Genomic DNA, 27,941 nt, shown 5'->3' on the forward strand with positions numbered 1-27,941 from the left:
AACTGCTCAGTTGTGCTGCGGGGACAAAGGTCTGGCCCTAAACAATTGAGGCAAAAAGTGATGATGAAGAAGTCCACCTCATGTTCCAAATGAAAATCAAGTATCAGGTACGGTGGCTTTTCTGCTTCTTCAGTCCAAAGGAGGATATAATTACATCCTTGAATTATGAATAAGAGAAGTTTGGTTGGGTTTTTTTATTTTAATCTGAAGAGTCCCCAGAGTTGCACTGTTGCCAAAGCCTCTTGTAACTCAGGCCAACAGTGAGAGAGAGAGAACACAACAACCCTGCAAATTCCCTTGCAGAAAACAGCGCAGACTTGGTATCCCAAGACTTGCAACAAACATCCCCTACTCAGACCAAAAAACCCAAACACAAGGGTTCTTCATGTGTGCAAGTCTTTCAGGATCTATATAATCCATCTTAATGCAGAAAGATCACAAGTTTGGTTTAGAGTGGGTCAGGGCTAGCTGTTTGCTTAAGGCAACTGCTCTGTTTACCCTGGGATAATCTGTGTGTCTTTCTGTACCCACTTACTCTCATCCTCTCCCTGTTCAGGATGCCTGCTCACACACTGGGAAATTCAGTGAGTGAAATCTACTCCACAGTGTACCCCACATGCCCTGTGCTGGTGTGGATGAGATCTACACATGTTTTCCAGGGAAAGGGGATGAAATTCCTATCAGTGACCCTCAGGGAGCTTCAATGATAAGAGTATCTGACTCATTTGCTGAGGTTGGATGTCACACAAAACATCATGCTGCTCTACCTCTGCAGATGGATTTGGGGCACAGAGCAGTATCCCAGGATGTGGCACCTGCTTGGAATGAGACCTCACAAAGGGACAACACTCACAGCCTCCAGCCATGGGTTTATACCACAGCAAAAAACTTCCCAAGGAAAAATAACAGGTATATGTACATTGTGGGCTTAGAGGAGTTTGGTATTATTTGTCTGTTACTGGGGGGAGGGGTTTGGGGGTTTTTTTGTGGGATTTTTGGTGTCATGTTCTTTGCAGTTTTTTACATAATACCACTTAGCACTATTAATACTACTGCTCATTAGTGAGCGCTCTGTTAATTCCTAGGAGAAAAGAACTGGAGAAACTTCCTCAACAAAATCATAAAAGGAGCACTAGAAAAAGGAAAAGTTGATATGGAAGAGCTGTAAATGATCAATTTTTATGGAAAGAAGGGGCAAGGGAAGAAGACAGGAAAAAATATGTCCTCTGAAGACACACACTGCTTTTTTGAAATCGCTGTCTGGCTTTATTGTAGAATCCCAGAATGGTTTGGGATGAAAGAGACTTTAAAGGTCACCCAGTTCTGACCCCCCTGCCATGGGCAGGGACACTTTCTACCAGAACAGGTTGCTCAAAGCCCCATCCAACCTGACCTTGAACACTTCCAGGGATGGTGCATTCACAATGTCCCTGGGCAACCTGTGCCAGTGCCTCACCACCCCCACAGTAAAGAATTGCTTCCTAATAGCTAATCTTAACCTGCCTTCTGTCAGCTTAAAGCCATTTCCTGTGGTTCTGTCACTACATGCCCCTTGTCAAAAATTCCTCTCCCAGCCCTCTTTTAGGCCCCCTTTATATAGTTGAAGGCTGCTATAGGGTACTTTAAACATTTTGCCAAAGTTCTCTGATTTTCTAAAGATGCCAGTAAAGGGGTTTTTTTGTTGTTTTGACCTCCAGAGAATATCTTGTTTGTATTTCTCCCCCGTGTCTAACTCAGTACATGAACAACCCTAAGCCCTTTTAAGTAGCTCATCAAGTGAGTTTTGGGGCCTTACAGGGTCCCAGCCACCTCTTTCTTGCATGTTAGAGGACCTGACTATAGGCTCAGAAAGACTCTACGCAGAGCCTGTCATTGAGGTAGAAACTGTAGAGAACTGCTCTTCAGGAGAAACGGGGGAGCTGAAGGTACCTGATTGAGTCCCCACCTGTGTCCCAGCCACAGGACAGGCTACCATGTGAGCTCAAAAAAGAAATAAAGGGAGGGAGAGTAAGTAAAACCCCCTCAGTATAGTCCTTCTCATTCTGCCCCAATGCTTTCCACAGGCTTAAGAGTCTGATTCAGCAGCCTATGCAAGACTGATGATAAATGTGATGCACTATAGTTGCCCCATTCTTTCTCTGTGGGACATTTCAAAAGAGGGTTTATCTAAACTCCTCCTACGAAAAACATTAAGAATATTTTCCTCCAGCCCTTGGTACACCACCCACAGTGCCCTTCATTAGGACTTTACCTGAGGCAGTAAGATGTCTTTGTTCAAAAAGGAGCACGATTTGTTGCTGGGGCAAGTGAAGGGCAGCCATCACCTTCTTGCTCACCCGAAACGAACGCACAGAGTGAGGTCCACTCCTATCAGCCCTTCAGTGAGACAATGCTTCATTTCCCAGTCTCCTGAATCTGTCAGCTGGTTATTTCAGCTGCACCACAAAGTCTGGCAACTAAGCCCTTTCCCTAGCCTTTCAAGCTTCTCAGCATGGGCCAGCACTGCCTAGAGAGGATCTCTCTGGAAACCAAGGACTGACACTGGGAAATCCAACCACAGAGCAGAAAAGCTCTGCAAGCCACAGAGAGACAAAACACCCCTCTCCCCGTTTCTCTTCTTTCTGGATAGCACCTAGAGAAAACCTCATCTTCTCTAATGCAGCCCTTTCCTGTTGTCATAACACCTTTCATAAACGTACAGTGCAATGTTCTCCTCTACCACCAAACCCAAAATGTTCTCCCCACTGGCTTTGTTCCACACAGCCCCCTTGGGTAGGTACCCCTAAAACTTCCCTGTCTGCCTCACCCAAACCCCACATCTCCACATGAGGGGAAGCAGGACACTGGATCCATCATCTCTGTCAGGTCTCCACATGCAGATGCACATATGCACGTCAAGAGCCACATCCCCAGGGCTCATTGCCCATCTCTTAGGTATGAAGTTTTCCCATGATCCTTAAAGCACATGACTGTTACTCTCCTCACCCCCACACCCCTTTCCAGTGTTGCATCGCACGTATCTGTCCATGCTTCTGCAGAATCCTTGAGGGTCAAAGCAAAAGTCCCTGTCTCATGCAAGGCTGGTGCTGCTATCACCAAGCCACAGCTTTGTGGCTGGGCTTCGAGGTATGTGGTCGTCAGCAGGAGACAAAGTCTGCATCAGAGCTGTGATGATTCAGGGGGTTTTAGGGTGGTTTTTTACTTCTCCACCAGCCAATGAGAGCACTCACAGAGGCACTTCTTCTCCAGCAGGAAGCAGGGCAGTTACTCCTCTGGCTGTCAGGCTCCTCTTCTGACGTGGTGGAGATGGCAGCGAACTTCGCCTGCAGCTTCACTGCACTTTGCTGTTTGGCACTCTGGAGCTTCATCGGGACTTCAGGTGGTAAGAATGGAAAATAATTGCTGTTTTCCTTGTGTTTTAGGTTCTGTGAGTGCTACTATGTAATGCTCTGGTAAATAACAGCCTTTCTCCGACGGCTGCCCACGCTGGCTCAGCACCGCAGGGTTCAGGCTGCAGCTGAAAACCTGACTGCTCTAAAGACTTTCTCCTCGTGTAGTGAACCATGCTATCCAGAGATATCATTTAGGGGTTTTAAAGTAAATTTGTGGTTTTAACTCATTTGTCAGTGTTTAAACTCTGCATGACCTTGATTATTAAATCTAAAGACTGCGGGTAAAAATCTGACTGCTAAGTACAGATGGACACTTGAGTGCCAATTAGCTGACTTTTAATGAAGCATTACTGTGTTTCATTTCTTCCTTTGCTGAGCAAGGGAACTCTCTTGATTGCAGCTGGCCTTAAATCTTTAGAATGGGAGCTGCAGACAGGAGTGTTTTTCTCTGAAGGCTTTGGTTCTATTTCAGTATTACTTTGGTTCCCATACACAGAAAGAACTCAGGGATGGTGTTTGGTTAGCCAGTAGCTTTTTGTTTCTGCTGTGGTTTCCTTTGGGGGCTGCAGAAGCATGCAGGAACTCTGCCACATCTTAAATGTAAAGATAAAGCCTAGCCTTGCTAGAGGGAGGAAGTTTTGAAAGGAGGGAGTAATGGGGAGGAGGTTTCTGAAGCATCTGGCGGAAAAAAAATCAACCTGTCAGTTTCACTGCAGCCTGGGAGGGAGCATCCATGGGATTGCTCTCTCATATTGCAGGAACAAGGTCCCCAAAGTAATCCTCAAGAAGAAAAGCACGAGAGCCTCTTAATACAACATTCAGCTCATCTCTGCAAGAACAGCCCTTGTTCGCTTAATAACGGTGGCCTGGTAACTGAGCAAGAAAAGAGTCTAACCCTACTATTGTCCAACAGAAGGAGCAGAAGGAGGGCCGGCTTTTTCATCTCTCTCTTCACATTTCCAAATCCAGGAGCAAGGATGGGCTCTGAATATGAATGCTCTGGTCCTAAGAATCGCTCACTAGAGCAGCAAGAGTTGTCTGCTCGGATCATGAGATCACACACTCAGGGCCTCTGAGTATTTTAGGTGTCTGGCCAAGTCTACTCCCGCCCAGGCCTGGATGTTTCAGGAATGCTGGTTTGCCTAGAGCCCTGCACTGCTATTTGACCCTCTGAGCCAAGTTTGGCTTGTGTCTGGAACAGGGCCATCACCTTACACAAACGCAAATTTTTAGGATGGCACTCAAGCCAAGCCAGGGATGAAACAGTCAGAAAAGGCTGCAGTGAGAAAATCAGAATTACAGGTACCTCACACCAGAGAGTCTCTGGGGTTTGGAAATACAGTACTGCAAACTATTGCAAACAGTAAAAGTTATTTCAGCCCAGTGTGTGTGCCATGCAGTGACCACCTCGAATGAGAATGGAAGCACACAAGGAAAACCAAATCCTAGCCTGAAGGAATCTGAGTCCCCAGAGGAAAATGGTGGGGTAAAGTTCTCCCACAAGGGCTCAGTAGATTTTGTACCCACTTTGCTCTGGTATGAGTAATTTTCAACACCAAGTTGCAACAGGTAAAAGAGGTAAAATGCCCAGTACCCCTTGGTGAAAGCTGGGGGGAAATACAATCTATAACCTATCACCTGCTTACAACACATGGTGTATTGAGTCAAGCTGCCTACAACACATGTCCAGCTCGCTCACCTCTCCAGGTGATGCATTTTGGAGGCCTGGCCATGTGTGACACTGCTGGATCTCCCAGGCACTGGAGTCAGGAACAAGGGCTCTTGGACTCTGACTCTTGGTTTGAGTAATACACGTAACAGTTTTCTTCCCATAAACAGAGTGTGATTTCAGCCAGTCTCATTCACCCCGTGCCTATAAAAGACGTCACCATGACTCAAGAGGTGTTGAGGGCTCTCAAAAGCCACAAAAGTACACTGTGTTAAGATTGAAAGAGTCTGGTGTTATTATCCCCTTCTACAAAGAACAGTGATATCAACAACACCACCACTGCCACACCTGACTTTCCAACAGGCATGAGAGCAGATACTCAAGCAAGGTGCTGGGGAGCAGCAAGAAGAGCCCAAGGCAGCGCCCTGCTCTCAGCCTGGGAGAATGTCTCAGTTGCTAGGTGAGCTCAGGAAAAAGCTGGTCCCTACAGCTGCTGGGTTGGTATTGATGGCACAGGAAAAAGCATGGCATTTCTGAGGAAGAGTACAGTGGGCCTTGTGGGCAAACCAAGACCCTGCTCTGCCTCGAGCTTCCTTTCTGCCTGCAGACCGGTCCTGCACAGCCCACCTGAATCACCTGTGGATCCCAGTGCCTTAACCCCTGCGAAAAGTTTTACCCATGAGTTGAGCACTGTGTAAGATGTGCTTGCCTGAGAAATACCTTCAGTCCAAGGCTGAGTGGTCACAAGCTTCTGTGACTCTTGAATCCCACCCTTGCTGCAGTGGGAAAACACCATCCCATAGAGAATAGTCTTGGGACCTACAAGTGGATTCAGGACTGTTGGGTGAAAAAATACCACCAGATTGCCCAGCACTGGCTGCACACGCAGTGGCAACATAGATCAGAGGCATGGGACAGGAAAGCTCATCACCTCCACACCAGACACAAAGCCACCTGCAGAACATCTGCTCCTCTCCAACACATGGCCTGGGTCTCTCAGCTCCCACCTGCAAGAAAATACAGGGGTCACTAAGGTAGCTGAGGTATCAGCCAGGAAGAGAGATGGATTTGGACATCCTTGGGTGGGGAAGGGATGTGGAATCGAGTCTCTCCTTTGCAGGTCAAGGCATAAATCTCTGAGCATTGTTACCAGTGGGTGCAATTAACACCTGTGAGAAGGATGTGACAGTGTAAGTAGGATGTGCATAAGCATGTGAGATAAATTTTTGTCACCTTCCACGTTGATGATGGTACATCATTCTGGGTTGGTTTCTTTTTTTTTTTTTAAATAGACTCTGGATCACCAAGCTGCCCCTGTCTTCTACTTAAGTTTCTCAGTGCAAACTGGCTTTAGTACACAGCCTGTGCTCTGTGCAGCTGGCTGAGGGTGAGAGATCTATCTGTGAAAAAAGCTAGAGGTGATAAAAAGCTTGATTTTCACAGCACATTTAGTACAACCTCTGTGTGCACATTTGTGTGCACAAGCACACACAGGCTCATTGCGAGCACACACTCAGGGTCCCCTCCTGCACTGACAGGCCTCGGCATCAGCAGTGGCTGCATGGCACCTTCTGTGGGATTGGGGATGTTTTCTTTGATTTCAGAAGTGGGAAAACAGAGAGGAAGGAAAATGTAAAATGGGATGAAACAATGACATCAACTGAAAGCTTCGAGCTTCTTTTAAATGATTGAAAAATAAGCAGTGCATGGGGAAGGAACTAGAAAACCAAATAAAAATATACAGTAAATCATTCTCTGAAATGCTCTAATGTGAAAGGTCATGGGTTAACCCCCGCACACTCCCCAATTTCTATTTCCTACACATCTTGCTTTTCCACTCCATGACCTTGGTAATCGTAGAATTGTTTGGGTTAGAAGGGACCTTAAAGACCATCTACTTCCAACCCCCTGCCACAGACAGGGACACCTTCCATTAGACCAGGTTGCTCACAGCCCCATCCAGCCTGGACTTGAGTATTTCCAGGGATGCAACATGTACCAGCATCTTATCACCCTTTCAGTGAAGAATTTCTTCCTAATATCTAAATCCTTCTAACATAAAAACCTCAAGATGCCATCAAAGGTTTAAGGGTGGGGTGTGGGGGAAAGACTTGTATCTGTAAGATAAGATATGCAAATTAAGAGCAGCAGGACTCTCGAGCCAGTGTTTGATATGTTATCAAAACTATAGTGTACTCTGAGCAACATGATCTATCTTCATAAGCAGAGCCAGAGTTGGTCCTTCTATAAACTGGGAGTCGTACAAGAGACATTTAAATAATATTTGTGATACTCTGGCTTCTTCCAAGTCATTTTGAGCTCTGCTTTCACTTCTGGCAGCATCTGTTTATGTCACTTCATTTCCTAGGACCGTTTCACCATTTCAAAACATACAAAGGAAAATTGCTTTGCAACGGATGTGAGCAGAGACCTGAAGCACAAATGCATTGGACAAATAGGAAGGTTTAGCACTGGTTCAGACGGCTGAAGCTCCCACCCTTTCAGGCCCCTGATGTGTTTTACACTGATGTTTTGTGTTGTTTCAGTTACAAATGTACCACCACCCCACCCAACCATAAGACCTGGCTTCCCTGTCCCAGTGAACACCAACAACCCCGGGGTCCGCAAGGCTGCTCGCTTTGGGGTCTACAGATACAACAACAGCTCCAATGACCTCTTTCTGTTTAAGGAATCACAGATAAAGAAAGCCATGGTACAGGTAAGAGCAGCTGACTCCTGATGATCCTCCAAAACATCTTCTAATTGACCTTCCTATGGCACATCCAAGACCCAACAGCCCTGATCTTCCTCAGGACTGCTACACCTGTCCCCTATAGCACTGCTCCACAGGAGGGCTCTGTGTAGGTGACACACAGTTCTTGGGTGTAGCACTTGATCCCTAGACAGAGTTTTGGCATCTCTTTCCCCTGCCCTCACTTTAAAGGAGGAAACTGCTTTCTCTAGATTGTCAGAGGGCTGAAGTACATGCTTCACGTGGAAATCAAACGCACCGTGTGTGAGAAGAGGGATCACTCCAGCCTGGACAGCTGTCAATTTCAGAGGAAAAAAACCCTGCAACTGGTATGTGTTCGACTCCTTTGGGGTGCCCAGGAACTGCAGGGAATTCTTGGCCATCTCTAGCTGCACAATCACTTTCAGACCAGCTCTTCCATGTCTTCATATGTGTACAGGCCTCTCCTCTGCAGAGCCAGCTGGGGTGAGGCTGGGTTATCACCTTTCATGCATCCAGGGCCAGCTCCTGTCTGCAAGGACTTGAAGCAGATACATCCACCTGGCCCATACTCCTGGGTGACTCAGGACAGTGTGCAGAAATAGAGTAGTGCTAAAGAGAGATTTCCTGGGTGGGGGATATCCTTACACAGGCTCTCCCACAAGACAGGATTACTTGGCAAACAGTATTTTTCCTAGGATAAAGTGGGCAGACAAAAGGATGCTGTTCTCCCCTGTCCCATCACAGCCTGCAATGCTGAGAACAATCAGCAGACACCTGAACTTTCTCACCAATTCCCTTTTATTCACAGACGCTGAGATGCTATTTTGAGGTCTGGATAACACCGTGGACACAAAAAGTACATATCCTTGTTGCCCACTGTCACCAAGACCTTGCTCCATAAAAGCCTGACTTACAGGGGATCTCCCACCCGGAGTTTTTCCTTGCCTGGACTACTGAGGTCAATATTGAAGTGGAGAACAGCTGTACAGAACTGTCACAGAGCTTTTCTCTCAAAGCAAACGGTTGATTTTTCCTTGAGAAAGACACACAAAAGACAAGGCCTGCCTTGACTGAATGTCTTGCTATCCAGTTGTGTATCTGTTTGTCCAAAACTAAACTGCACATGAACACGTGTTGTCATTCATTCACCATCCACACTCTGGCTGAACTTCCAAGCACTCCCAGGAAGCTCTGTTGCACTTGTTTTGTGATGAACCTTCACAGAGCCATGATGGAAACAAGTCTAAACCACAGCATGTGTGACTACAACACTGAGGAAAGCTTTACAACAGTGGGATAGTTTGCCTGGGGATACACACACACACAAAAATTTTAAGATTCTCCAGTGCCAGGGAAATGGTTAGACACCTCTGTCAGGAATGCAAGAGGGAGAGCTGTTCTTTTATTTTCAGGCAGAGGTATGGATAAGGCCATCTTGAAACACAGACAGCCCAGAACTGACAGAGTCTAACTAGTGCTTCCACTTTAATCAAAAGCTAAGCTACACTGTGAAAGGGCATGGCTGCAAAGGCCAAGGCAAATAAATCTAATCATACTCCCACAGAATAATTCTGCTGAGGATAAACAGCATGGTTCCATTCAGGTTAATATACAACATTTATTCTCTGGCAGACTACATCTTATATTCAGGTTCAGTACAATGATGGTCTTCTCTAGGTGGGCATCTACCATTCCTTCAAGTCTTCAGTCTTCATCCATGGGCCAGTTATTGCTTACAGTGGACTAAGGTCCTTATTAGGAAGGATTTGGGTAGCTGCTCCCTTAAAACAGCCATAAAGTCTGAGCCCATGATCAGTCATACACAGACCAGCACTTCTGAACGGGCAGGGCCCTGATCTAAGCCACAAAGAACACATTTTTTCCCACAAACACTCCTTTTCTTCCAAGAGTTGTTGCCTTTCTGCAGCAATATTGCAACTCCTATTAGCAGTAACACCCCCACTTTCAGCCCTTATAACCATTTGGTCAAGAAAGGCCAGTGAAGGGCTCTAAGCCAAGGTCTGGGGATCTTATGGTATTAATAGTACAGCTGAGGTACCTGCTCCAAGTAATCCCAAAGCTGGGCAAGTCTCAAGTTCTGCTTCAGAAACACCAGTTGCGAAGAATAGGTGGCCCAGCAGCAGCTTAAATTCAGCATCCAGTGCTGGAGAGGCAGCTGTGCTGCATCTTATCTCTGAGAACAGCAGTGCCTTCGCTGGGGAAAAAAAAAAAAAAAGCAGTGCTCAAAAGAAAGCTCCAGAAGGGCCACAAGAGGATGTAATGTGATGCTACATTCACCCATCACACAAGCCACCATCAACAGCCTGGTGCCAAAGACAAGGAGAAATAAAGTCAGCTATGGTGGCTTGGGGTGTCCACAAAGCCAAGCCACAGCTAAGTTTGCAGGAGAGCAAGAGAACCCAGGAAGTGCTGCTCTTTGTATCTCAGAGGGGTTAGGAATGGTCTCAATCCCTCTTCTCCTTCAGTTGCATGCTTCATACAATGCCAAGAGCTTCCAATCAGGCTGTCAGCTCTAGACAGTCCAGCCCAGAACAAGGCTGGGGACATCCATGTTCCTTCCTTCAGCCAGCAGGACAGCCTGGTGTTCAGGAACAGATGTCATTTGCCTCTCACATGCCACAGTGGGGGTGAGCAGGCAGCACGCTGTCACTTCAGGTCTGTGCAGAGATGCATGCAGGCAGTGAGCATGTCACACAACAGTGTCCCCTGTGTGACTCTCCAAGCCCCTGGCACATAGTGCTTCATCTCAGTCTCCTCAGCAAGTCAATTCTCCATTTGTCAGAGCAACAGAAGTTAAAGTCAGGTGAACTTGACACCATGCAGGCTGACAAATCCAACAGGACTTTGCTGTTCTCCCAAGGAAAATGCAGCAAGACTGTTCAGACCTCTCTATCCAAACAGACAAACACCTGCTGAGAAAGACAGATCAGCCTTATGTTCAAAGCTGCATCCATGTGTTCCCTGTGACACATAATTCCAGTGTGCCTTCCACCAAGAAAGGCACACTGGAAGTGTAGCATCCATCATCCCCTCAGCTATGGTAACAGAGCTTTCATGAGCACCAGACAAAGGAGCAGAGCTAAAGTCAGCTGAGCTCTTTGTATCACTCCAGAGCACTTCACTCAGGAAGGATTTGGGTAATTAAAGAGGAGGACACTGCTAGCAGTGACCTAAAGAACTGCAGCTAAGTACCATTTAATCACAATGACATGCAGCAGTCAAAAAGCCAATGTCTCTGCCCTCGGCATCCTGGCTACAATTTACACCACCTTGCTGGGGCTCTGACATCTATTTCAGGTTACAACGGCAATTCAAAAATATTTTTAGTAAAGATTTAGGGCATAAGGTGAGAAGGAAAACTTGTTTCTGCCAGCCCTGTATGTTAAAGAAAAAAAGGAACAATCCCAGCAGTGACATTAAGAGCTTGTGGGACAACCATAGCCTGAGTTTTACCAGAGCTTCAAAGTGGCCAGTGATCCTCAAATGGAGATCTGAATTTGCTCAAAAGCTCTGCTCTGCAAATATTTCCTCCCATACACCCACTTTTTAAATTGCACAGGAAACGAACTGCCTGCCATCAAAATGTAAAGCATTGCTGACTGACAGACTTCCCACTTTGCATTCTCTTGACATCAGCAGCTCCACATGAAGGAGCTGGAAGTTCTGCCTGTACCAGATGCACCCAATTTCACAACCTGACTGACTTTCAGAGCCCACTGACAGCTGGGGGAGTCACAGCTGCACTGGAACCAACACAAGGTTTAGCTGGCAGCAGACAGATAAGGAGACACGACAGCTGCTAAATGAGGAAAAAGCCTTGCACACATAGCTAACTACAACAACAACTTACTGCTAAATTCTTCGGTCCCTACCTCAAACAAATTAGCAAAAATCAGCTGCCCCCTTGTGCTCACTCTTCTGCAGCACTGTTTTTAAGCAGGCTAGATGAGACGGCCCAAGCGTCAGCATCATCAGATCCCTGTTGTGATCAATGAGCAGACAGACCCAGAAGCTTAAGAGGTCATTATCACACCTGCAAAGTTTTTACTGGCACAAAGCAGACACAAATTTAAAGTAATCAGATTTATGCCAAGGCTTTGCAATCACTTTCATCAGCTGTTCAGTCTCAGAAACCAACCTTTGCATAGAAGTGTCAGGGGCACACACGAGTTATGTTCCAGCAGCTCTAGTACAGAAGTTTGCTCCAGAAAAGAAACAGGGCAGTTAACTGTGGAGCAACATTTTAAATAGCTTCAGCAAAATCTCGATACTTGTGCCCTGCAGAAACATCTATTCCACCAACAAAGCAAAACAAAACACATTTTTAAAATGCACAGCTGTGGTGTACTCCAGCTCGGTTCCTTTCCTTGGATAGTTTTACTGCAGGGCTTTACATTACATCAAAAATTTCTCCAAGCCTTTCAGGAGATAGGGCAACATTCTCTCATATGCCATGTCTGTCCCAAAAGAAGCTTGGGTAAGACACAGGAAGCAGCCTCAGGCTTCTCTGGGAGTTATGCAGAGAGGACTTCCTCCCTTCTTAGGGAACCACAGCCCCTTTCTTCTACCACGAAAAGCCAATCATGCTCTGACAAGACCTTTGGATACCTCTGTAAATCCTCCTGCATCCAGTAAGACTTCTCACACTAGAGAAGAGTCTCAGAGATGCAGAGGTGTTATGTTCCTGCACTCATATCATCAAGAGAGAAGACTGGCTGTTTTCTTCCAAGCCTGTCTTGTTCCAGGTTTCTCCTTGCTCAAGGCAGGTGTGTCACCATCCATCTGAAATCAACACACCATTGACTCAGCCTCTGTGGAACGAGCCTGTAAAACCGGTCTTCACAGGAGCATCAAGAGGAGTTTATGCCAGTTTGTTTATTCCACAGGCATTTTAGTGCTGCTGCTTTACTCCTGCATTTGAGAGCCTACCAAGGATTAGAAATCTCTTTAGAAAAAAATTGTTTCTAGAAAAATACTGTTCTTAAGCACCCCTTATGCTGCATAATGAGACCTGTGTGTCAGCCAACCTGTTTAATCTGGGTTTTACTACAGTCCCCCCCACTTCTGCATATCATGGATGGATTATCAGGATCCAGCAGAACACCAGAATGGGAGCCAGCTAAAATGAAGTGTTAAGGTTCTTGTGAGAAATGGAACACCAATGGCCTGGTTAAGCAGCCTGTCACCATGCAAGGATTGTTGCTTAGCATTGTGCCATGCACCACAGTTGGGATTTACAGACTTCAGAGGTCTTTAATCTCTCAAACTGAATAAATCCTGTCTGTCCAGCCTGTAGAAATAGAGGGAGTTTATGGGGTACAAGTCCAGTCACTCTGCAGTACCCTTAAAAAAAATTAACTGAGAACTGCACTCTGTCCAAAGGTTACTTGGTGAAATACTTTGGCAAATAAATCACTAGTGATAACTGTGTACCAAGAGGTAAAGCTGTGTTTGCCACAAGGCTGCCAAAGCATCAGGGTGAAAGAATCACCACAGCAGATCTGCTTTTTCAACCCCAATTTAAGATCCCATCAAGTTCATCTTTTATATCCCACCAGAAGAGGACAAATAGTTGCAAGGGCTGGCAGAGCAGTGTTAACCAGCTGGTGCTGAAGCAGCCTGCCCTGGACTGGGTTTTCCCAAAACCAGCAGCCCCTGGCCTGTACAGGAACAAATCAGCCTGATCCAGCAGCCATCAGCTACTTGCCACAGGACTGCTGCAGCCTGGCAGTAACACAGAACAAGGTGACAGAAGCACTGACAGGGAAGAGTCATTTTCATTTGCATAGCCCTCCATTAATAGAAGAGCAGAAGGCCAGTGAAATCAGGTGACATTGTTAGCATCACCTTCCCCTTTTCTGGTGCTTTTCGTTACATATTTATAGCAAATCTCTTTCCTTTCCAAAGGTGAGGAAATGGAGCAGTAGTGTAAGTTTAGGTTGGATTGTCACCCAGTGGCAGAAGATGAGAGAGCAGCAAAAGCTTCAATTCCAAAGTATCAATGCACTAAATCACACAGCAATTGAAGCAACCCCTTTAGCTCTTCAAGATGCAAAACCTCTTACTTAAAATCATTGTATGCTTTGGGTTGGAAAGGACCTTAAAGATCATCAGGGACACTTCCCATGAGACCAGGTTGCTCAAAGCCCCATCCAGCCTGGCCTTGAATGCTTCCAAGGGTGGGGCATCCACAACTTCTCTGAGTAACATGTTCCAGTCTCTCTGCTCCATGATCCTGCCAGGCTGTAATTCCCCAGGTCTTCCTTTTTCCCCCTTTATTTTTAAATTGAGGTTATTTTTCCCCTTTTCTAGATGGAGGGAACTTAACTGGACTGCCATGACTCCTCAAGTATGATGGAGAGTGACTTAGCCCCTTCATCCATCAGTTCCCTCAGGACCCCTGGATGCATTTAAACAGGTCCTGTGCACCTTCATGTTCTTCAGATGATCTAAAACCTGATCTCCTACAGTGGGTGATTCTTCAGTCTCCCAGTCCCTGCCTTTCCCTTCTGCAACTCGGGCAGTGTGGCTGGAGCACTTCCTGGTGGAGAAGGGGACAAAAAAGTAACTGAGTACCTCAGCCTTTGCCATGTCTCAGTTAATCAGGTCTCCCCTTTCCTTCCAGAGAGGGTCCTCATTTTTCCTAGTGTTCCTTTCATCACCCACATACCCACAGAAGCTTTTCTTCTTGTCCTTGATGTCCCTGGCCATGTTAAATTCTCTCAGGGCTTTATCTCCTCTAACCTGATCCCTGGCTGCTTTGACAACCTCTCTGTATTCCTGCTAGGCTACAGCCCCTGCTTCCACCCTCTGTAGGCTTCCTTTTAGTGTTTGAGCTTGCCTAGGGGCTCCTTGTTCATCCACACAGGCTTCCTGGCATTTTTGCCCAACTTCCTCTCTGTTGGTGAGCACCAGGTCCACCACAGCCCTTCTCCTCCTTGGCTCCTCTATGAAGCTGATTTGTTGTCTGGAATTCCTTTGTGCTGCCAGCCATTCCAGACACAACATGTAACAGCACAGGCTTTCCTTCGCAATAGCTGACAGAAAAGCACTCTCTGCATTTACCAAGCAGAGTATCTGTTAACAGAGGAAGTCCCTGGAGATGCCAGAAAGCATCCATGAGTTACTACTGCATTCCAAAATCCTCCACCTAAGCCTTCCTCATCCACCAACAGTATATTTTACAGGGGCCTTTTGAGTCCACATCCATCTTCAGACACCAGTCTTCCCCACAATCTTAACCATTTCTTCATAAAGAGCATGTTGAAGAGGATTCCTGCAGCTAGCCCGCTTCTCCCAGGCACAGTCACATAGACAAGGAACAGGAGACTTTCAGGACCTGGTAAACATGAAGGAAATACTACAAACAACCCTTTTAAAACCCACTGGAACTAGTCCTTAATAACACCAAAAATGCAACTTTCATTCATCATCTGACCTCAAAGCTATAAAGAAACACAGGAGTCCACAGGTAACGATCCAGTTTGATCCTGCATGTTGATTAACAGTTAATTGCAATGTCTGATGTGACTTACACAGGTTGAGACTGAAGAAACCCAATGGCATTACTAGATTCCTAGGCATGTCCTGGATGTTGCTGCCTCTACCACAGCACCATGGTATGACATTAGAACATGCACTGTAATCACTCCTGGACAGGAGGCACTAAAACAGAAATAAACACATGCAAGCCACCCTCTTCCACCCAAATCATACACAATTATATTCCATCCATCACAAATCCTTCCAGTGTAAGAGGACACAGAGTTGCATTAAAGGTGACATGATGGTGTCTGTTTAAGATGACTCCAAACAAGGCTGGGCACAGGAAAATCGATGGATTTCCTTGGAGGAACAAAGAACTGAATGAAGATGCCTCACCATAGTCCTTAGATATGAACAGTAATGCAGGCCAACTCCAGAGCATGAGCAGTCAGCCAAGACAGAGGACAGGTACAGCAAGCTGTACGTTTTCCTATGGCCACAGTGCTACTGCACCTTAACAGACTGTCTGTCACTTTTTGTCCTTGGTCACACCCTGCCTCGAGCACATGCTTCCTTTGCACCTCTGGAGTAGTACAGGACAGCAGGACTTCATCATGGATGGGCAGTTAAACATGCTGGAGATCAAGTCTGCAAATATAGGGAGAGCGGAAGGATCCCAGGTAAAGGTGTCCATTGTGTTCATGTGCCTCACTGACATAAGCCACTGTCACTCCGTTGGGATCATGGAAGCTTCTTTTGTAGGATCCTGTCTCACTGAGTTCAACAACAAGGCTATATTTGGGTACAAACTTTGCCACAGTTTCCTGACTCAGCAACTGAAAGAGAAGAAAAAAAAGAAAATTAACAAGAGGTTTTGTTCTCCACAATCAGATCTCAGACATTTATACAGGCAAAGACCACTCCACGCTCCTCAGAAGCAGCAGCTAAGAGCATAAGGACACATTTTGAGTAAACACCATTACACAGGGTTAACACATTAATATCTGAAAAGCCAACTTTAGAAGAAACAAACAGATCAGCAGAAGCTCACTGTACTCCAGAGGCAGGCTGAAAGGTTGCCCACGCAAGAGACAGCAGCTTGTTCTGGTGCAGCTGATACCAAGCTCCCCACAGCATCACTCAGAGCTCCTGCACTGCACCAGGAGAGACAGGAACAGCACAGAGCTTGTTCAGCTGCAATGGAATCCTAAGCACTGCTTGCTGATTTTTATTTTTTCGAGGACAGGAGTATTTCCAAGTCTTTGCATTGTTTGAAAAGCACCATGCTGTTTCTCTAGCCCTTAAAAAAATACATTATCCTTGCTCATCCTAAAGCGGGGTGACACAACAACAGGCATAGTGAACCAGAACAAAATGTCACCTAACACCATCCACAACGTACACTCTGTCTCCTAGGGTGCCTAGGGCAGGCATGGGAACAGCTCATACTTCCCAAATGCTCTTCAGACACCTGGCAATAAGCAGTTTAGGCACTTCAGGTGAAGTCTTCACATATCCAAATGTAGATCCTGTGTTGCTGCATGGTTAGAGATAGGCTCTTTTTCTTTCCTAAGATCAAGATGGAAGGCAACTTAAGAGATGTGCACCTGCTACTCAAAGAAGCAAACGCTAAATTTTACTGCCTATGAATACATAAGGATTATTCTACCAGGGGAAAGCAACAACAGTTTTAACCACAGCCCCTAATGTTTTTTTAAATCTTCCTGTGAAGAGGAAGAAACAGGACAAACAAATATTTATCACTTCCATTCCTATACTGAAGGTGGTTTTTTTTAAAAAAACCTTTTTAATATTATAATTTTTTACCTTAAATATCATCCTTTTAATCCATGGTTTTTCAGATAAGAAGTCCAACAAAGAAAATCCAGGATTGGGTCGCACAGCTGCCATAGCTACCCAATATCCTCCAGAGCTGCTTAACCTGATATTGTCTGGAAGACCAGGCATATTCTCAACAAACATATCTGCTCCACCTTTCATCAGCCCAGACACATAATACCTGAAAGTTATAGATAATAGATTAGAACATCTTAACTCAAGCAGTTTAAATAATAAATGAGAGTTCCAAAATTTAAAAAAAAAAATTTTCCCCATTATTTTTGGTACAGGGAAATACAGCACTGCCACACTTCTCCCCAGGAAAAAAGTGAGCTTGCTTCACTGTGCTTAAGGAGCCCATGATGGAAAGATTATGCAGCCCAGATGTTAACAGTGTAATAAAAAAATTAAGTATTGAAGAAGGTCACCTTGTCGTTTATAACTAGGCATAAATAAAGTGTAAGGTTTCTTCAGCCACTCCACTTGTTTATTTAAACAATCCCTACACAGACTGGTAATAGTTTCCAAGTCATACTTGCCTTCTGATTCTAGCCATGGTTGTCTCCTGCACCAGGACAAAGTCTTCCGCAGGAGAGAGCTGCACACCATTGGGAAACCTCAGCCCCACCATTAAGACTTTCACTTCTTTTGTCACTGTGTCATATTCAAGGAGGCTAAAAAGAAACCATTTTTGAGTGAAGATGAAAATTTATGCATCTGTGTTTTGTTCTTCAGGCATTCCATCTTTTCTCACACACACCTCACTTGAGTTAAGAAGGCAGAATAGCGAGGAAGCATTTGTTTATGAACACAAGAGAAATAAGAGAATAAGGCACTTGAGACTGGCAGCATTCAGGAAGGATTTGGGCTGAAGGTAATGCTAACACCTTCACTTTTAAAACAAATGTCCCATGCCACTCCTCTTGAAGGAAAAAGGGGAATCTCATTTATTTGGCTGCAAGATCTCATTAGCAACACCCACACATTCCCTCACCCTCTCCTGGGCAGTGCAATGTTTGCAGAGGTGGGTTTATAAAGAGAAAACATGTGAAGAGCAAGGAAGTGGTGAAGTCCACTCCTACAAGTGAGCTTACAGCAAGTTAAATGCCTTGGGGAGGAGATACTTGCCGCCCATCATCTGTGCCTTCCATAACCAGGAACAAGTAGTCTCGTCTTTGCCATTTACTGCTGGAGTCAGTGAAGTAGATTTTCCTCCCATCCCTGGTCACTGTAAGATCATTTACAAAAGACAACTTCTGGCCTTCTATCAGTGTTTTGGTTGACACAAGCGTTTTCGTTTCACCTGGTTACAAACAGAAGAAAAGAAAAGACACACAGTGTAACCACACCAAAATGCATCTCTCTTCACTTTGTGTAGATTTGGGTTACAGGGAAGGGGAGAGCTTTTCACTACCACAGTGAGATCAAGGCAGAAGCAAAAGTACAGCAAGCATGACAAAAAGTTTTATGTAACAATCTTTTTCCTTTCCTTTTATGAAAACCAAAACAGCTACAACAGAGCTCTATTCATGGACCCTGGGGTACCAATTTTAACAACAAAAATCAAGTAATGCCAGAAGATAAGTCACTGGTAGCTCTGATCCAGGCAGTCAGATACAGAGAGGAAGTGATTGCTACAGGAAAATAAATATCAAGTTCTTGCATGAGTCATTTCATCCAGACAGCTCCAAATCACTTTACAAAGAAGACAGGCATTGTTTTGCCTGCAGCATCTGGCAAAACTGCAAATGAAGCCCAGATTTGTCAGTGGAAGAGAACTTCTGTGCAGAAAAGTCATACCTGTATTAGGATCAACTTCGTAGAGTCCATAATAAGCATCTGCCACAAACAGGGTGTTATTTGGCCCCACGCGCATGCCAAGGGGTCTTCCACACATTGGCTCATCCTCACGGCCTCCTTTGGAAACAATTTTAAAATGGTTTTGCAAACAGAAATTCACACAAGGCATTCAGGGTACCTACACAGGTGTGTTGGGTCTGGCTGAGATGAAGATGCTTTGCACAGGCAGCTAGAAAGGTGTTTTGGCTACTGCTGAGCAGGACTGGCACAGCATCAGTGCTCTCTCCAGCATTCCCCGCTCCAGCAGGCTGGGGGTAGGCAAGATCCTGGGAGGGGACACAGCCAGGACAGCTGGCCCAAAATGACCAAAGGGACATTCTATACCATATGGTGTCAGCTGAGATATGAAAGCTAAGAAAAACGAGGAGAAAGGGGAAGCATTCATTATTTAAAACATTTGTCTTCCAAAACAAACTCTACACGTGCTGCAGCCCTGCTTCCTGCAAAGCAGTCAGATATCATTGGCTGATGGGAAGCAGAGAATAAAATATTTGAGGATTTTTCTTTTTCCTTTGCTTGGACATGTGACCTTTGCTTCAAACTGTGGTTTATAAAAACTCTATGACATGTATGTGGCACATACATTCATTAAAGAGATGATTCTTAGTTTACTAGGTGGGACTGAAGCAGATATCCCCACGCCGTGTTTTCACCAGTCATAATCACAGAATCTGTCAGGCTAGTAACTAACAGCTGCCGAGGATGGGGTAAATACCAGAAAAGTGCATTTAACAAGATGCTTCTTCTCAGAAAGAATCAGTTTTACTGCAGGTTTGGGGGGGGCGGGGGGTGATTTGGGTTTTTTTAAATTAAACTAATTTTTAATTTAGAAGAACCTTTCTTTTTCTGGAAAGGTCCAACAGTGAAACAGCTACTTTCTGAAGACAGACTCTGAAGACTCCCATATGAGGAGGAAGGGGAATTCTGCAAACCCGAAGAATTTAGATAAATTCAAGGAAATATTTGAGTCCTGAAGAGCTAAGAACTTCAGAACATCAGCAGTTTGAAAAGTTACCAAGAGAAATTTTTGGAGAAGGCAGATGGCTACAGCCTTTCCACTTCCCAAATCAAGGAGCACAAAAGTCCAGGTTCCCCATTACCACTCTGGCCCCAAAGAAACAGGGCAGCACAACCTTCCCACCTCTCCCAAGCTGTTCAAGTCCAATGGAAATAAGCACAGCAAAGGTGATTTTTCACACCCACCCCCATCCACATTCATGCCTAAATCCAGCTTCCCATCAGCTGTCCTACCAAGGCTGTTCTACCTGTCAGGCAGCCAAGAGAGTGCTGCCAAATCAGTCCAGAGTCCAATCACGTGAGCATCCACATAAAATTACATGGATAAAATGATGAACATGTCAATGAGAGCTAATAGGGACAGCAACAGTTGCTGACCTTAACTTCTAACTGGCAATCAGCACAGGGCTGCAGAACCTCAGATGAGCTTCTGTATCATTACCACAAACAAAACTCCCATCAGTCCCAACAAACACCAGCCAGGCTTCTCACACTGCCCAGGCACTGCTGAGATGGCCAGCATTAAGCTTCCCATAGAGATGGTTCTGTAATAAACAAGCTGCTACCAGTTTTCCTCATTCAGTTCCAAAACTCTCATTAAATGAAGCAAATAATTTGTTCAGAAAGAGGTGTGGAATTCCACAAGAAATAACTGCAATTTAGCAGTGAGAAAACAAAAATACCATCCCCAATGCAGGATCTCTGCTAAAGCAAGTGCAGCCACAACTCCCACTGTACTTACAAACAGACGAAGGGAAATAGGTACAACAAAATGCAAGGCAGAAATCTGTAGATGGGGAAGGGGATATTTATTTTTAAAAATCTCTAAGTAAGTTGTTGTCCTTCTGTCCTGGGTAACACAAAGACTGTGTATTGTATTCCGTATCTTCCCTACACCACCCTGCCCAAGATGACCACTGTCCCTTTAGAACCCAGGGGTTGGAAGCAGAACTGGGGTGTTTCACCCTGAGCTCACAGAGGCAGGTGGCCTGAGGTCCCTTTACAATAGAGAGGGAACAGGCACATGGAGCTCCTCTGTTCTCCCCAGGACTTCAGTGCAGAGGCTGCAGCTTTTTTTGGCCAGGCTGCCAAGAAAGTTGCCTGTGGCAGGTTCTCTGAGTCGAGGCAGTGCGAGGCAGCTTGGCAGGTTTGTTTATCTCTGGGCTTTGCAGAATTCCATAACAGCTTTTTGGCCGCTGTTGCCAGGGACAGCCCCGTCTCTGATCCGGGGAGGATGCTTCCTTCAGACCTTTGTATTCCTGCTGCCACCCAGGACAGCTCCACCAGCACCATCCCCCCCTCTCCAGGAGTCCCAGCTGCTGCCACAGCTCCAGCTGCCACTGTTGGGAGAGCTCCTGTTGGGTGGTGTGGAGCAGATGGATCGGCACCATTTGACTGGTTTTGGACAGGAACAGTTCTCCAGGGTTCTTCTGTTTTGTCCTTGTTCCCTGCTAGCTGTTGTTTCGGGAATGAGAGAGTTCTGTGACCATGAAGGCTTGGTTGCTGTGTTGGTTTTTCTTTGTCAACAGGATTCAGCACCATTTGTATCCAGTGGTTATTACTGTCATCTTGGTTTTTGCTGTTTTATTTTTTAGTAAACTGCTATTTTTTCACTTACATCTTCTCACTTTCATCTCTCCTTTATTGGTGAAAGGGGAAGGGTTAAAAATATAAGGAGAGAGAACTCATTTTGGAGTGTCCAGCCCATATAATTGTTTTAAAGCAAGACACTTTTCCACTCACACATTAGCTTAGAGTTCATTCACTCACACTTGTTTAGGAGTCCTCAGTTTTTATGAGGTGGCCCTTCACCTCAGAATCTTGGTAACTTTAGCTTCCACAAATATCAGACCAGGTTGCTGCCCATTTTCTTCTTAAGATAAATGCTTTTTCTGGATGGACTAACAGGAAAAGGAATGTTATTTGTGATGCACTTCAACTTTGTCTTCCTCCCGATGTTAAGATGCAGGATCTTCCACCAGCACATCATCCATGTTGAAGGCCTTGTAGTCATGACACAAAATCCCCTTGCATTCTTAAATTTTACTGCTGGAAACTGTGTGCTTTGCTATCAAGACCATCCACTCCCATTCTTTTGGCCCTCTGTTCTACTCTTCCTTCCAATGTACATATTTTCACTCATACTTCACTGAAACAAATACATCCATATTTCTGCTACAAATTCCTGCAGAGCAAGATATGCACCTGCAATCCAGACCGAACACAGTTCAACCAACACATGCCCTTGACCCAGACATTTTCAGGCACACTATGTTCAGGAGCTGTCACTCACCACAAGGACCGTGGCCAATTCTAGCTACTGTTTGTATTTCCCCATCTTCAATTTTGACAATCTTCCCATCAGCTGTCCCAGTAAACAGAACATCTGCAAAAACAACTGGTGTGATTAGGCTGATCACAAAACCATACTGGTAAACATCCTTCTACTAGCATGAAGTAGGGAATAAGGAGACTTCAACATTTATTCACAGAAAACTTATTCCCAGTCAGGTTGATTATTTCACTCATAGGTCAGCTGTCCCTTGCAGGAAAGCTTCCATAAAGAGTTTCCAATGAGACTGATGAAACCAGGCAACATAAAAAAACCAATAGCTTCAGGTAATCCTTTTCGTACATTGTTTACAGATACAGGTAAAAAAGTGTAATCTGAGGAAGGAATTTGCAGTAGCTTCTTACTGGATAATGTAATTTCTTTAAAATATTTTGCTATTTAATTAGAAGCTATAGTAGAAGGAAAATAAATTATAGGGCTTCTGAGCACCTCTTGCACTGAAGGATCTTTCAGTAAGGGTTAAGAGTAGTTTCTAGCCTTACCCCTTCTTCAGCAGGCACAAGAAACAACCCCTGTACAATGCTGGGTTCTTGCTAAGAGGATGTCATGGCATTAGAAGGACAGGTAACTCATTAAGAAAGCGCTCAGAGGTGGCAAGGGTTTGTGATCTGGGGAGAACACATTGCCACAAGAGGGAAGTACAGAAAGGCACCTGTGTTCATTAGATTTCTTGCAAGAAGAATCCAAGCTTTAGGAATTATTAATATGGAACATGAGGGAGTTATGAATATGGGCTATGATATTGTGCAACAGCACTAAAATGTAAATATGCTATTTATCAATTTGAGATTTTTTTTCTGTCATAAAAGAAAACATGAACATCACAAAATTCAGCTCCCCCAGCAGCAAAGGGCTTTAAAAGAACAGGCATAGCTTCTAAATATTATTTCCCAGTTAAGAGCTAGCCAAATGAAAAAATGGGACCACTTCCTCCAAACATAAGTAGCCCCTGACTACATTGCTAGTGCTTTCAGTCCTGGAAGATAGGGACTTTTAATCTGGCAACAAGATTTATTTTGAACTCATGAAAGAGGAGAAAAGCAGTATAGAGCACCCAGGTTTTGCTGCATAATACAATTACTTTTACAAAAACCTACCCATTCAAAATAACTTCCAGAATTTGTTATCTAGGAGGTCTACTGCTGAACAAACTCTTACCAATGGAACAACATTTAAAGAGCCTTCTTTAAAAGCTGATTTTGTCAGTGCTTACCCCCAATATTGACAATGGACTCTGGTCCAATGAGATGGTTTTCCCACAGCCGTTCAGCTTTTCGTAACTTGGTGTTGGGCTCTAAAACACCCGTCAGGAGGGGAGGCTCCTTCAAACTATAAAACAGGAGGACCTCATGATCTTTTGCACAAAATGCAAACATTCTTGAGCAACACATTTGTTCATTTTTTCCCCTAGTTTGCCAACTCCTGCCCATCTGACTTATGCTTTACATGAAGCATATTTCAAAAAGTGTTGCAACAGCCCGAGCACTTGGCCTTTAGTGAAAATGCAGTTCTTGTCTCACAGAAGGCAAGAGTGTATATGTGTAATCACAGGCTGCACTGACAGTTTGGGCAGCAGAAAATAATTTTCTAGATTAATGACTAAAGAAAGTAATTCAGCTCCTTCAAACATCAGCAGTGACACACCACTGCACAAGATGGCTCAGAAACAGACTGGGTGTGGATAACATTGCAATCACTCCTCAGTTTCTCAATCCACACAGAACCACTTCACATTGTTAACTCTTGTTTGCTGAAACAAAACAACAGAGCACACAGGAGAAGTTATGCTTCCAGAACATTCACTTTGAAACCAAACAACCATTTACCTTATGGGCTGAGGGTCTATAGGACAATCCAGCAGAACAGTCACTCCAAGCAGTGGCACAGCCACAGACACAGCCAAAGTCAGGAAGGTAACACGGAACACCTTGCTGCTGTAAGTGCTGCCAAAACCAAACAAGGAACAGGATTAATATTATTTTCAGATACTATAGTCCTCAAAAATTCTGTAGCAGCCTGCTTTCTTCAGAAAAGGAAACTAACACTTTTGCACAATCACCATCCTGACCTTCAAGGTCCATTTTGAACATATTAGGATAAGAGAAAAATCTCAGAATACCAGCGTCATACAAGGCTGAACATTTTTATGTGAAGGTTTCATTCATTCTACAAGTTACAGCTGACTAAAATAAAAACAAACAAACAAAATAAGCCAAAACAAAACCAACCAACCAACCAAAAAACCAAACCAAACCCCACCCAAAACCCCCCGCAAACAAGCAAAAAAAAACCCAAAAACACCTAAGAGACAAGGGTTTTTTGGTTGGGGAGTGGTTGGGGGGTTTTTAAACTTGATCTTCCGTTTTGGCAATGCTTTCCATCCAGCACTAACTTTGAATAAAAACTTCCACTAAAACAGCAAACACAGAGGAAGTTAAATGAATGGCTGCTTAACTTAGTGAGCATTGGTTTGAAATTCAAGCGCCAGCACACAAAAGAAATTACGTATTTTCTCTTTACCCATTAAAATACACAATAAAATAAGTAAAAATTTCTTCCACTGGAGAAAACCAGGTTTTGCTCTCAACAAGTTTTAGAGGAATTAATCAAACTCAACAAATCCTAGCCTTGAACTGGAAAAGCAGCTGTTACAATTTTAGCTGTTCTGAACCCTTCAGTGGCCCAACCAGACAGGCTCTTTGTAGGATCAGTTAAATAAAGACAAACAGTGCCTGGTGGTTCTGCACTAATCCTTGGACCCCTTCCACTGTTATGTCCTTCCCTAGCCAATCATCCAGACAGTAGGAAGTATGAACCACTGCCCAGAACATACATATCCAAACTGGGGAGCTAAATACATGTATTTGTAGTACTGATATCAGCATCAAGGTAACCTTTGGGATTATCAGCGAGAACATCAAGGACAGAACTAAATATTAGGGTTTAGGCAGGACTTAAGCACTTCCTGCTTTAACAGTAGATGTCTTGAGGAAGCAAAAACCTCCCAGTCTGTGTCCCCTTGGATCTGCAACTGAGAGCAGGGGGTAAAGATCAAAGGCAATCCCCAAGTTTACACAAAGACTTCAGCCCTTGGCCTTGTCTTTCTACTGTCCTTCAAGAGATGAAAGCTCAACAATGTAAGATTAAAAGTACTGTCAGCAGACACCTGAGCATCTCTGTGACAGCTGAGAACAGCTCACACAAAAGGAGCTGGGAATGAACGGGAACAGAATGGGAACTCATCTGCCAAAGCCAACCTAATTAAAGCTCCTAAAAGCATGATTTAAGTAAGAGTCATATTTCTGATCCTCAATCAAACTTGCAAGGAACTGACAATAAAGAAAAAAGGCAGGAAGAATAAGGTGACAAGCAAACTCACACTTCAAGACTGCAAATTTGCAAGACCTAGTTTAGACACTGCTGAAACCACGAGAATTTAAATAAAACTGAAAAGCTGTACAAAAAAAAATAAACTAAAAAGTCATCTACTCAGAATCCTTATCAAACTACACAATATTGAATACTGACAAGTGTCAGTCACTGGAAAGAATCACTGAGGTAAAGGTTCACCAACAGTGAAACAGAATACCTTAGTCAATTGTGTCCCTGATTAATTAATCCTACATGGGCTGCAGCCACAAATCTCCATACAGCAACTGACCAGGACTCCAGCTATAATTACAGCAATTTAGAACTAAAAAGACAAGCCATTAAACCAGCTCTTGAAAATAATAGTTGGCTGGCAAGATGCTACTACGGGTCACCATAGCCAGCAGGCCAGGCTGTCTCATCTCCTTGGCTGCTGGGCTGGAGAGAAAAGCAACTGTCCTCAAGAGTTTCTGCCATGGCTACTAGCCAGAAAAAGGCCAGGTGCAGGAATTTCCTTCCTTGTTCAGAACAGAACAGCCCCTGTGAATACTTCGGGTCAGTAATAGAGCCCTAGAAATTCATCTGATTTGACCAAGAGAGGCTGAAGGCAGGAGGAGCAGTCTCTCAAGCTCAGAGATACTGACGCTCTCCTCCAAAAACAGGGACTGAGTGCAAGCCATCAGACACGGTATTCCATTCTGATGACCCTGAAGGGCAGAGATAAGAATCTGGAAAGTACTCAAAGCAGAAGAGACAGATGGTGAACAAAAATATTACAATATCCATTGCATAAGTTACCTTATGCAATGAAAGGCGAAGCAAACACTACCACTAATTACAGCTATTGCCTTCAGTTACAGTGAAGGTATTTTAAATTTTTTTTTAAATTCCTAAACAGAAAATTGTAAATGGAATCTTTTTTTTTAAACTTAGTCACAAACAGACTGTTTACAAGGTCCGACGCATCAGCTGACAAAGATCCGGCAGATCAGTTGACAAACTGCAGATTACTCTTTAAACTACTACCAAGGTATAAACAGACTAACCATAACTATACAGGACTTAATCACACCCACAATAAAGCTGTACAAGCCACAATGGGATAACTGTTATTTCTTGCCTGGCAAAAGATAAACAGGACTTAAACAGACCTATATCAAAAAAGAAAAAAAAAAGCGAAGAGCCATAAATCAAACCGATTTTTTTTGTTGTTAAAAGCTGTTCCTGCAGCTCGGCAGAATACGTCAGTAGGCGCTGCCCCAACCCCTCTCACCGCCAGCCCGCTCCAGGAGAAGCGGCAGCACTGGGGGTACCCCCGGGCTGACACCCGCGGGTGCCCAGCACCAGACAAGCCGGGAAGCCGCGGCCTCGCTCCGCACGCCCGCAGCGGCCTCTGCGCAGCCCCGGGGCACCCGCCCAGCCCTTCCAGCCCTCCCCGGGCACTCCGAGCCCGACCCGCCGCTCCCCCGGCCCGGCCGCGCCAGCCGCGCCGAGCCCGCGCCCCCGGGCCCTCCCCGAGCAGCGCTCCCGGGGCCGGGCCCAGCCTCGGCCCTGCAGCCGCAGTGTCACGGCGGCGCCCCGCCGGGCACCACCTGCCCTCCTTGGCCTCCTGCGCCGGGCTGTCCTCGGTGATGACCTGCGGGCGGAGCGGCCGCCGCTGCCGCAGCCCCTCCACCTCATTCATCCCGATCCCGATCCCGACCCCGACCCCGCGGGCCGCCGCCGCCGCGCACCGGAACCGCGGCCCCGCCCCTAGCGCCCGGCCCCGCCCCTCCACCCCCGGGCCGCGCCGTCACCCCGACCACGCCCATCATTCCCGGGACACGCCCATTATTCCCGGGCCGCGCCCATCATTCCCGGATCACGCCCATTATTCCCGGGCCACGCCCATTATTCCCCGGCCGTGCCCATTGTTCCCGGGCCGCGCCCGTCATTCCCGGGCCGCGCCCTTCATCCCGGTCACGCCCCATTCAGGCCCCCGCGGTTGTTCCCGCGGCCGGCAGCGCCCTGCAGCCACCGCGGTGGCAGAAAACCTCTACAGAAACACTTGACCGTGACACGTGCCCTGCATGTGCCAGGAATTATTTCCTTCCATAAGAAAGTTTTGGGTTTTTTCTCACTTGGAGACACTGCCATACACACAGTGTAACTCTCGCTCATTCACTGGGCCTCAATTACAGGCATTTTTTTGGATTTTGACAT

General features: G+C 45.4%; 2 protein-coding genes across 5 annotated transcripts; one reads left to right on the plus strand and one right to left on the minus strand.

Annotated features, from left to right (window-relative positions):
• The first annotated feature begins 3,252 nt into the window (after positions 1 to 3,252).
• Positions 3,253 to 8,922, plus strand: CST7 (cystatin F). 2 transcript variants are annotated; one of them, XM_019282394.3, is made up of 4 exons: positions 3,253 to 3,382; positions 7,608 to 7,780; positions 8,026 to 8,142; positions 8,604 to 8,922. In XM_019282394.3, the coding sequence occupies exons 1-4, from the start codon at positions 3,307 to 3,309 to the stop codon at positions 8,694 to 8,696; spliced, it is 459 nt and encodes a 152-aa protein (XP_019137939.1). In that variant the 5' UTR covers positions 3,253 to 3,306; the 3' UTR covers positions 8,697 to 8,922. The 2 variants fall into 2 exon arrangements, with proteins under 2 accessions (XP_019137939.1, XP_039424845.1); XM_039568911.1 differs by having other exon boundaries at positions 3,253 to 3,379.
• Positions 8,923 to 9,399: 477 nt separating this feature from the next.
• LOC104685727 (adipocyte plasma membrane associated protein) lies at positions 9,400 to 27,529 on the minus strand. Of its 3 annotated transcripts, XR_005604176.1 has the most exons (10): positions 27,332 to 27,529; positions 24,197 to 24,313; positions 23,584 to 23,699; positions 22,311 to 22,403; positions 18,941 to 19,057; positions 18,269 to 18,443; positions 17,680 to 17,814; positions 17,129 to 17,321; positions 16,704 to 16,870; positions 16,050 to 16,137 (listed from the first exon to the last, which is right to left on the minus strand). XR_005604176.1 is itself a non-coding variant. In XM_039568909.1 (9 exons), exons 1-9 carry the CDS (start codon positions 27,421 to 27,423, stop codon positions 15,928 to 15,930), a joined length of 1,248 nt encoding a protein of 415 aa, XP_039424843.1. In that variant the 5' UTR covers positions 27,424 to 27,529; the 3' UTR covers positions 9,400 to 15,927. The 3 variants fall into 3 exon arrangements, 2 of the variants coding, with proteins under 2 accessions (XP_039424843.1, XP_039424844.1); XM_039568909.1 differs by lacking the exon at positions 16,704 to 16,870 and having other exon boundaries at positions 9,400 to 16,137; XM_039568910.1 differs by lacking the exon at positions 16,050 to 16,137 and having other exon boundaries at positions 16,488 to 16,870.
• Between the last annotated feature and the right edge of the window lie 412 nt (positions 27,530 to 27,941).

The sequence above is a fragment of the Corvus cornix genome, chromosome 3 (assembly GCF_000738735.6).
Source record: "Corvus cornix cornix isolate S_Up_H32 chromosome 3, ASM73873v5, whole genome shotgun sequence".
Taxonomy (NCBI): Eukaryota; Metazoa; Chordata; class Aves; order Passeriformes; family Corvidae; genus Corvus; species Corvus cornix.

Coding starts and splice junctions, on each gene's coding strand:
- CST7 (XM_019282394.3), top strand. CDS start 3,307: ATGGCAGCGAACTTCGCCTGCAGCTTCACTGCACTTTGCTGTTTGGCA. Junction 3,383..7,607: donor CTTCATCGGGACTTCAGGTG/GTAAGAATGGAA, acceptor GTGTTGTTTCAG/TTACAAATGTACCACCACCC. Junction 7,781..8,025: donor TAAAGAAAGCCATGGTACAG/GTAAGAGCAGCT, acceptor TGCTTTCTCTAG/ATTGTCAGAGGGCTGAAGTA.
- LOC104685727 (XM_039568909.1), bottom strand. CDS start 27,423: ATGAATGAGGTGGAGGGGCTGCGGCAGCGGCGGCCGCTCCGCCCGCAG. Junction 19,058..22,310: donor AATTGGCCACGGTCCTTGTG/GTGAGTGACAGC, acceptor TTGTTTCCAAAG/GAGGCCGTGAGGATGAGCCA. Junction 16,138..17,128: donor TTAAAAGGATGATATTTAAG/GTAAAAAATTAT, acceptor CTTCTCTTTCAG/TTGCTGAGTCAGGAAACTGT.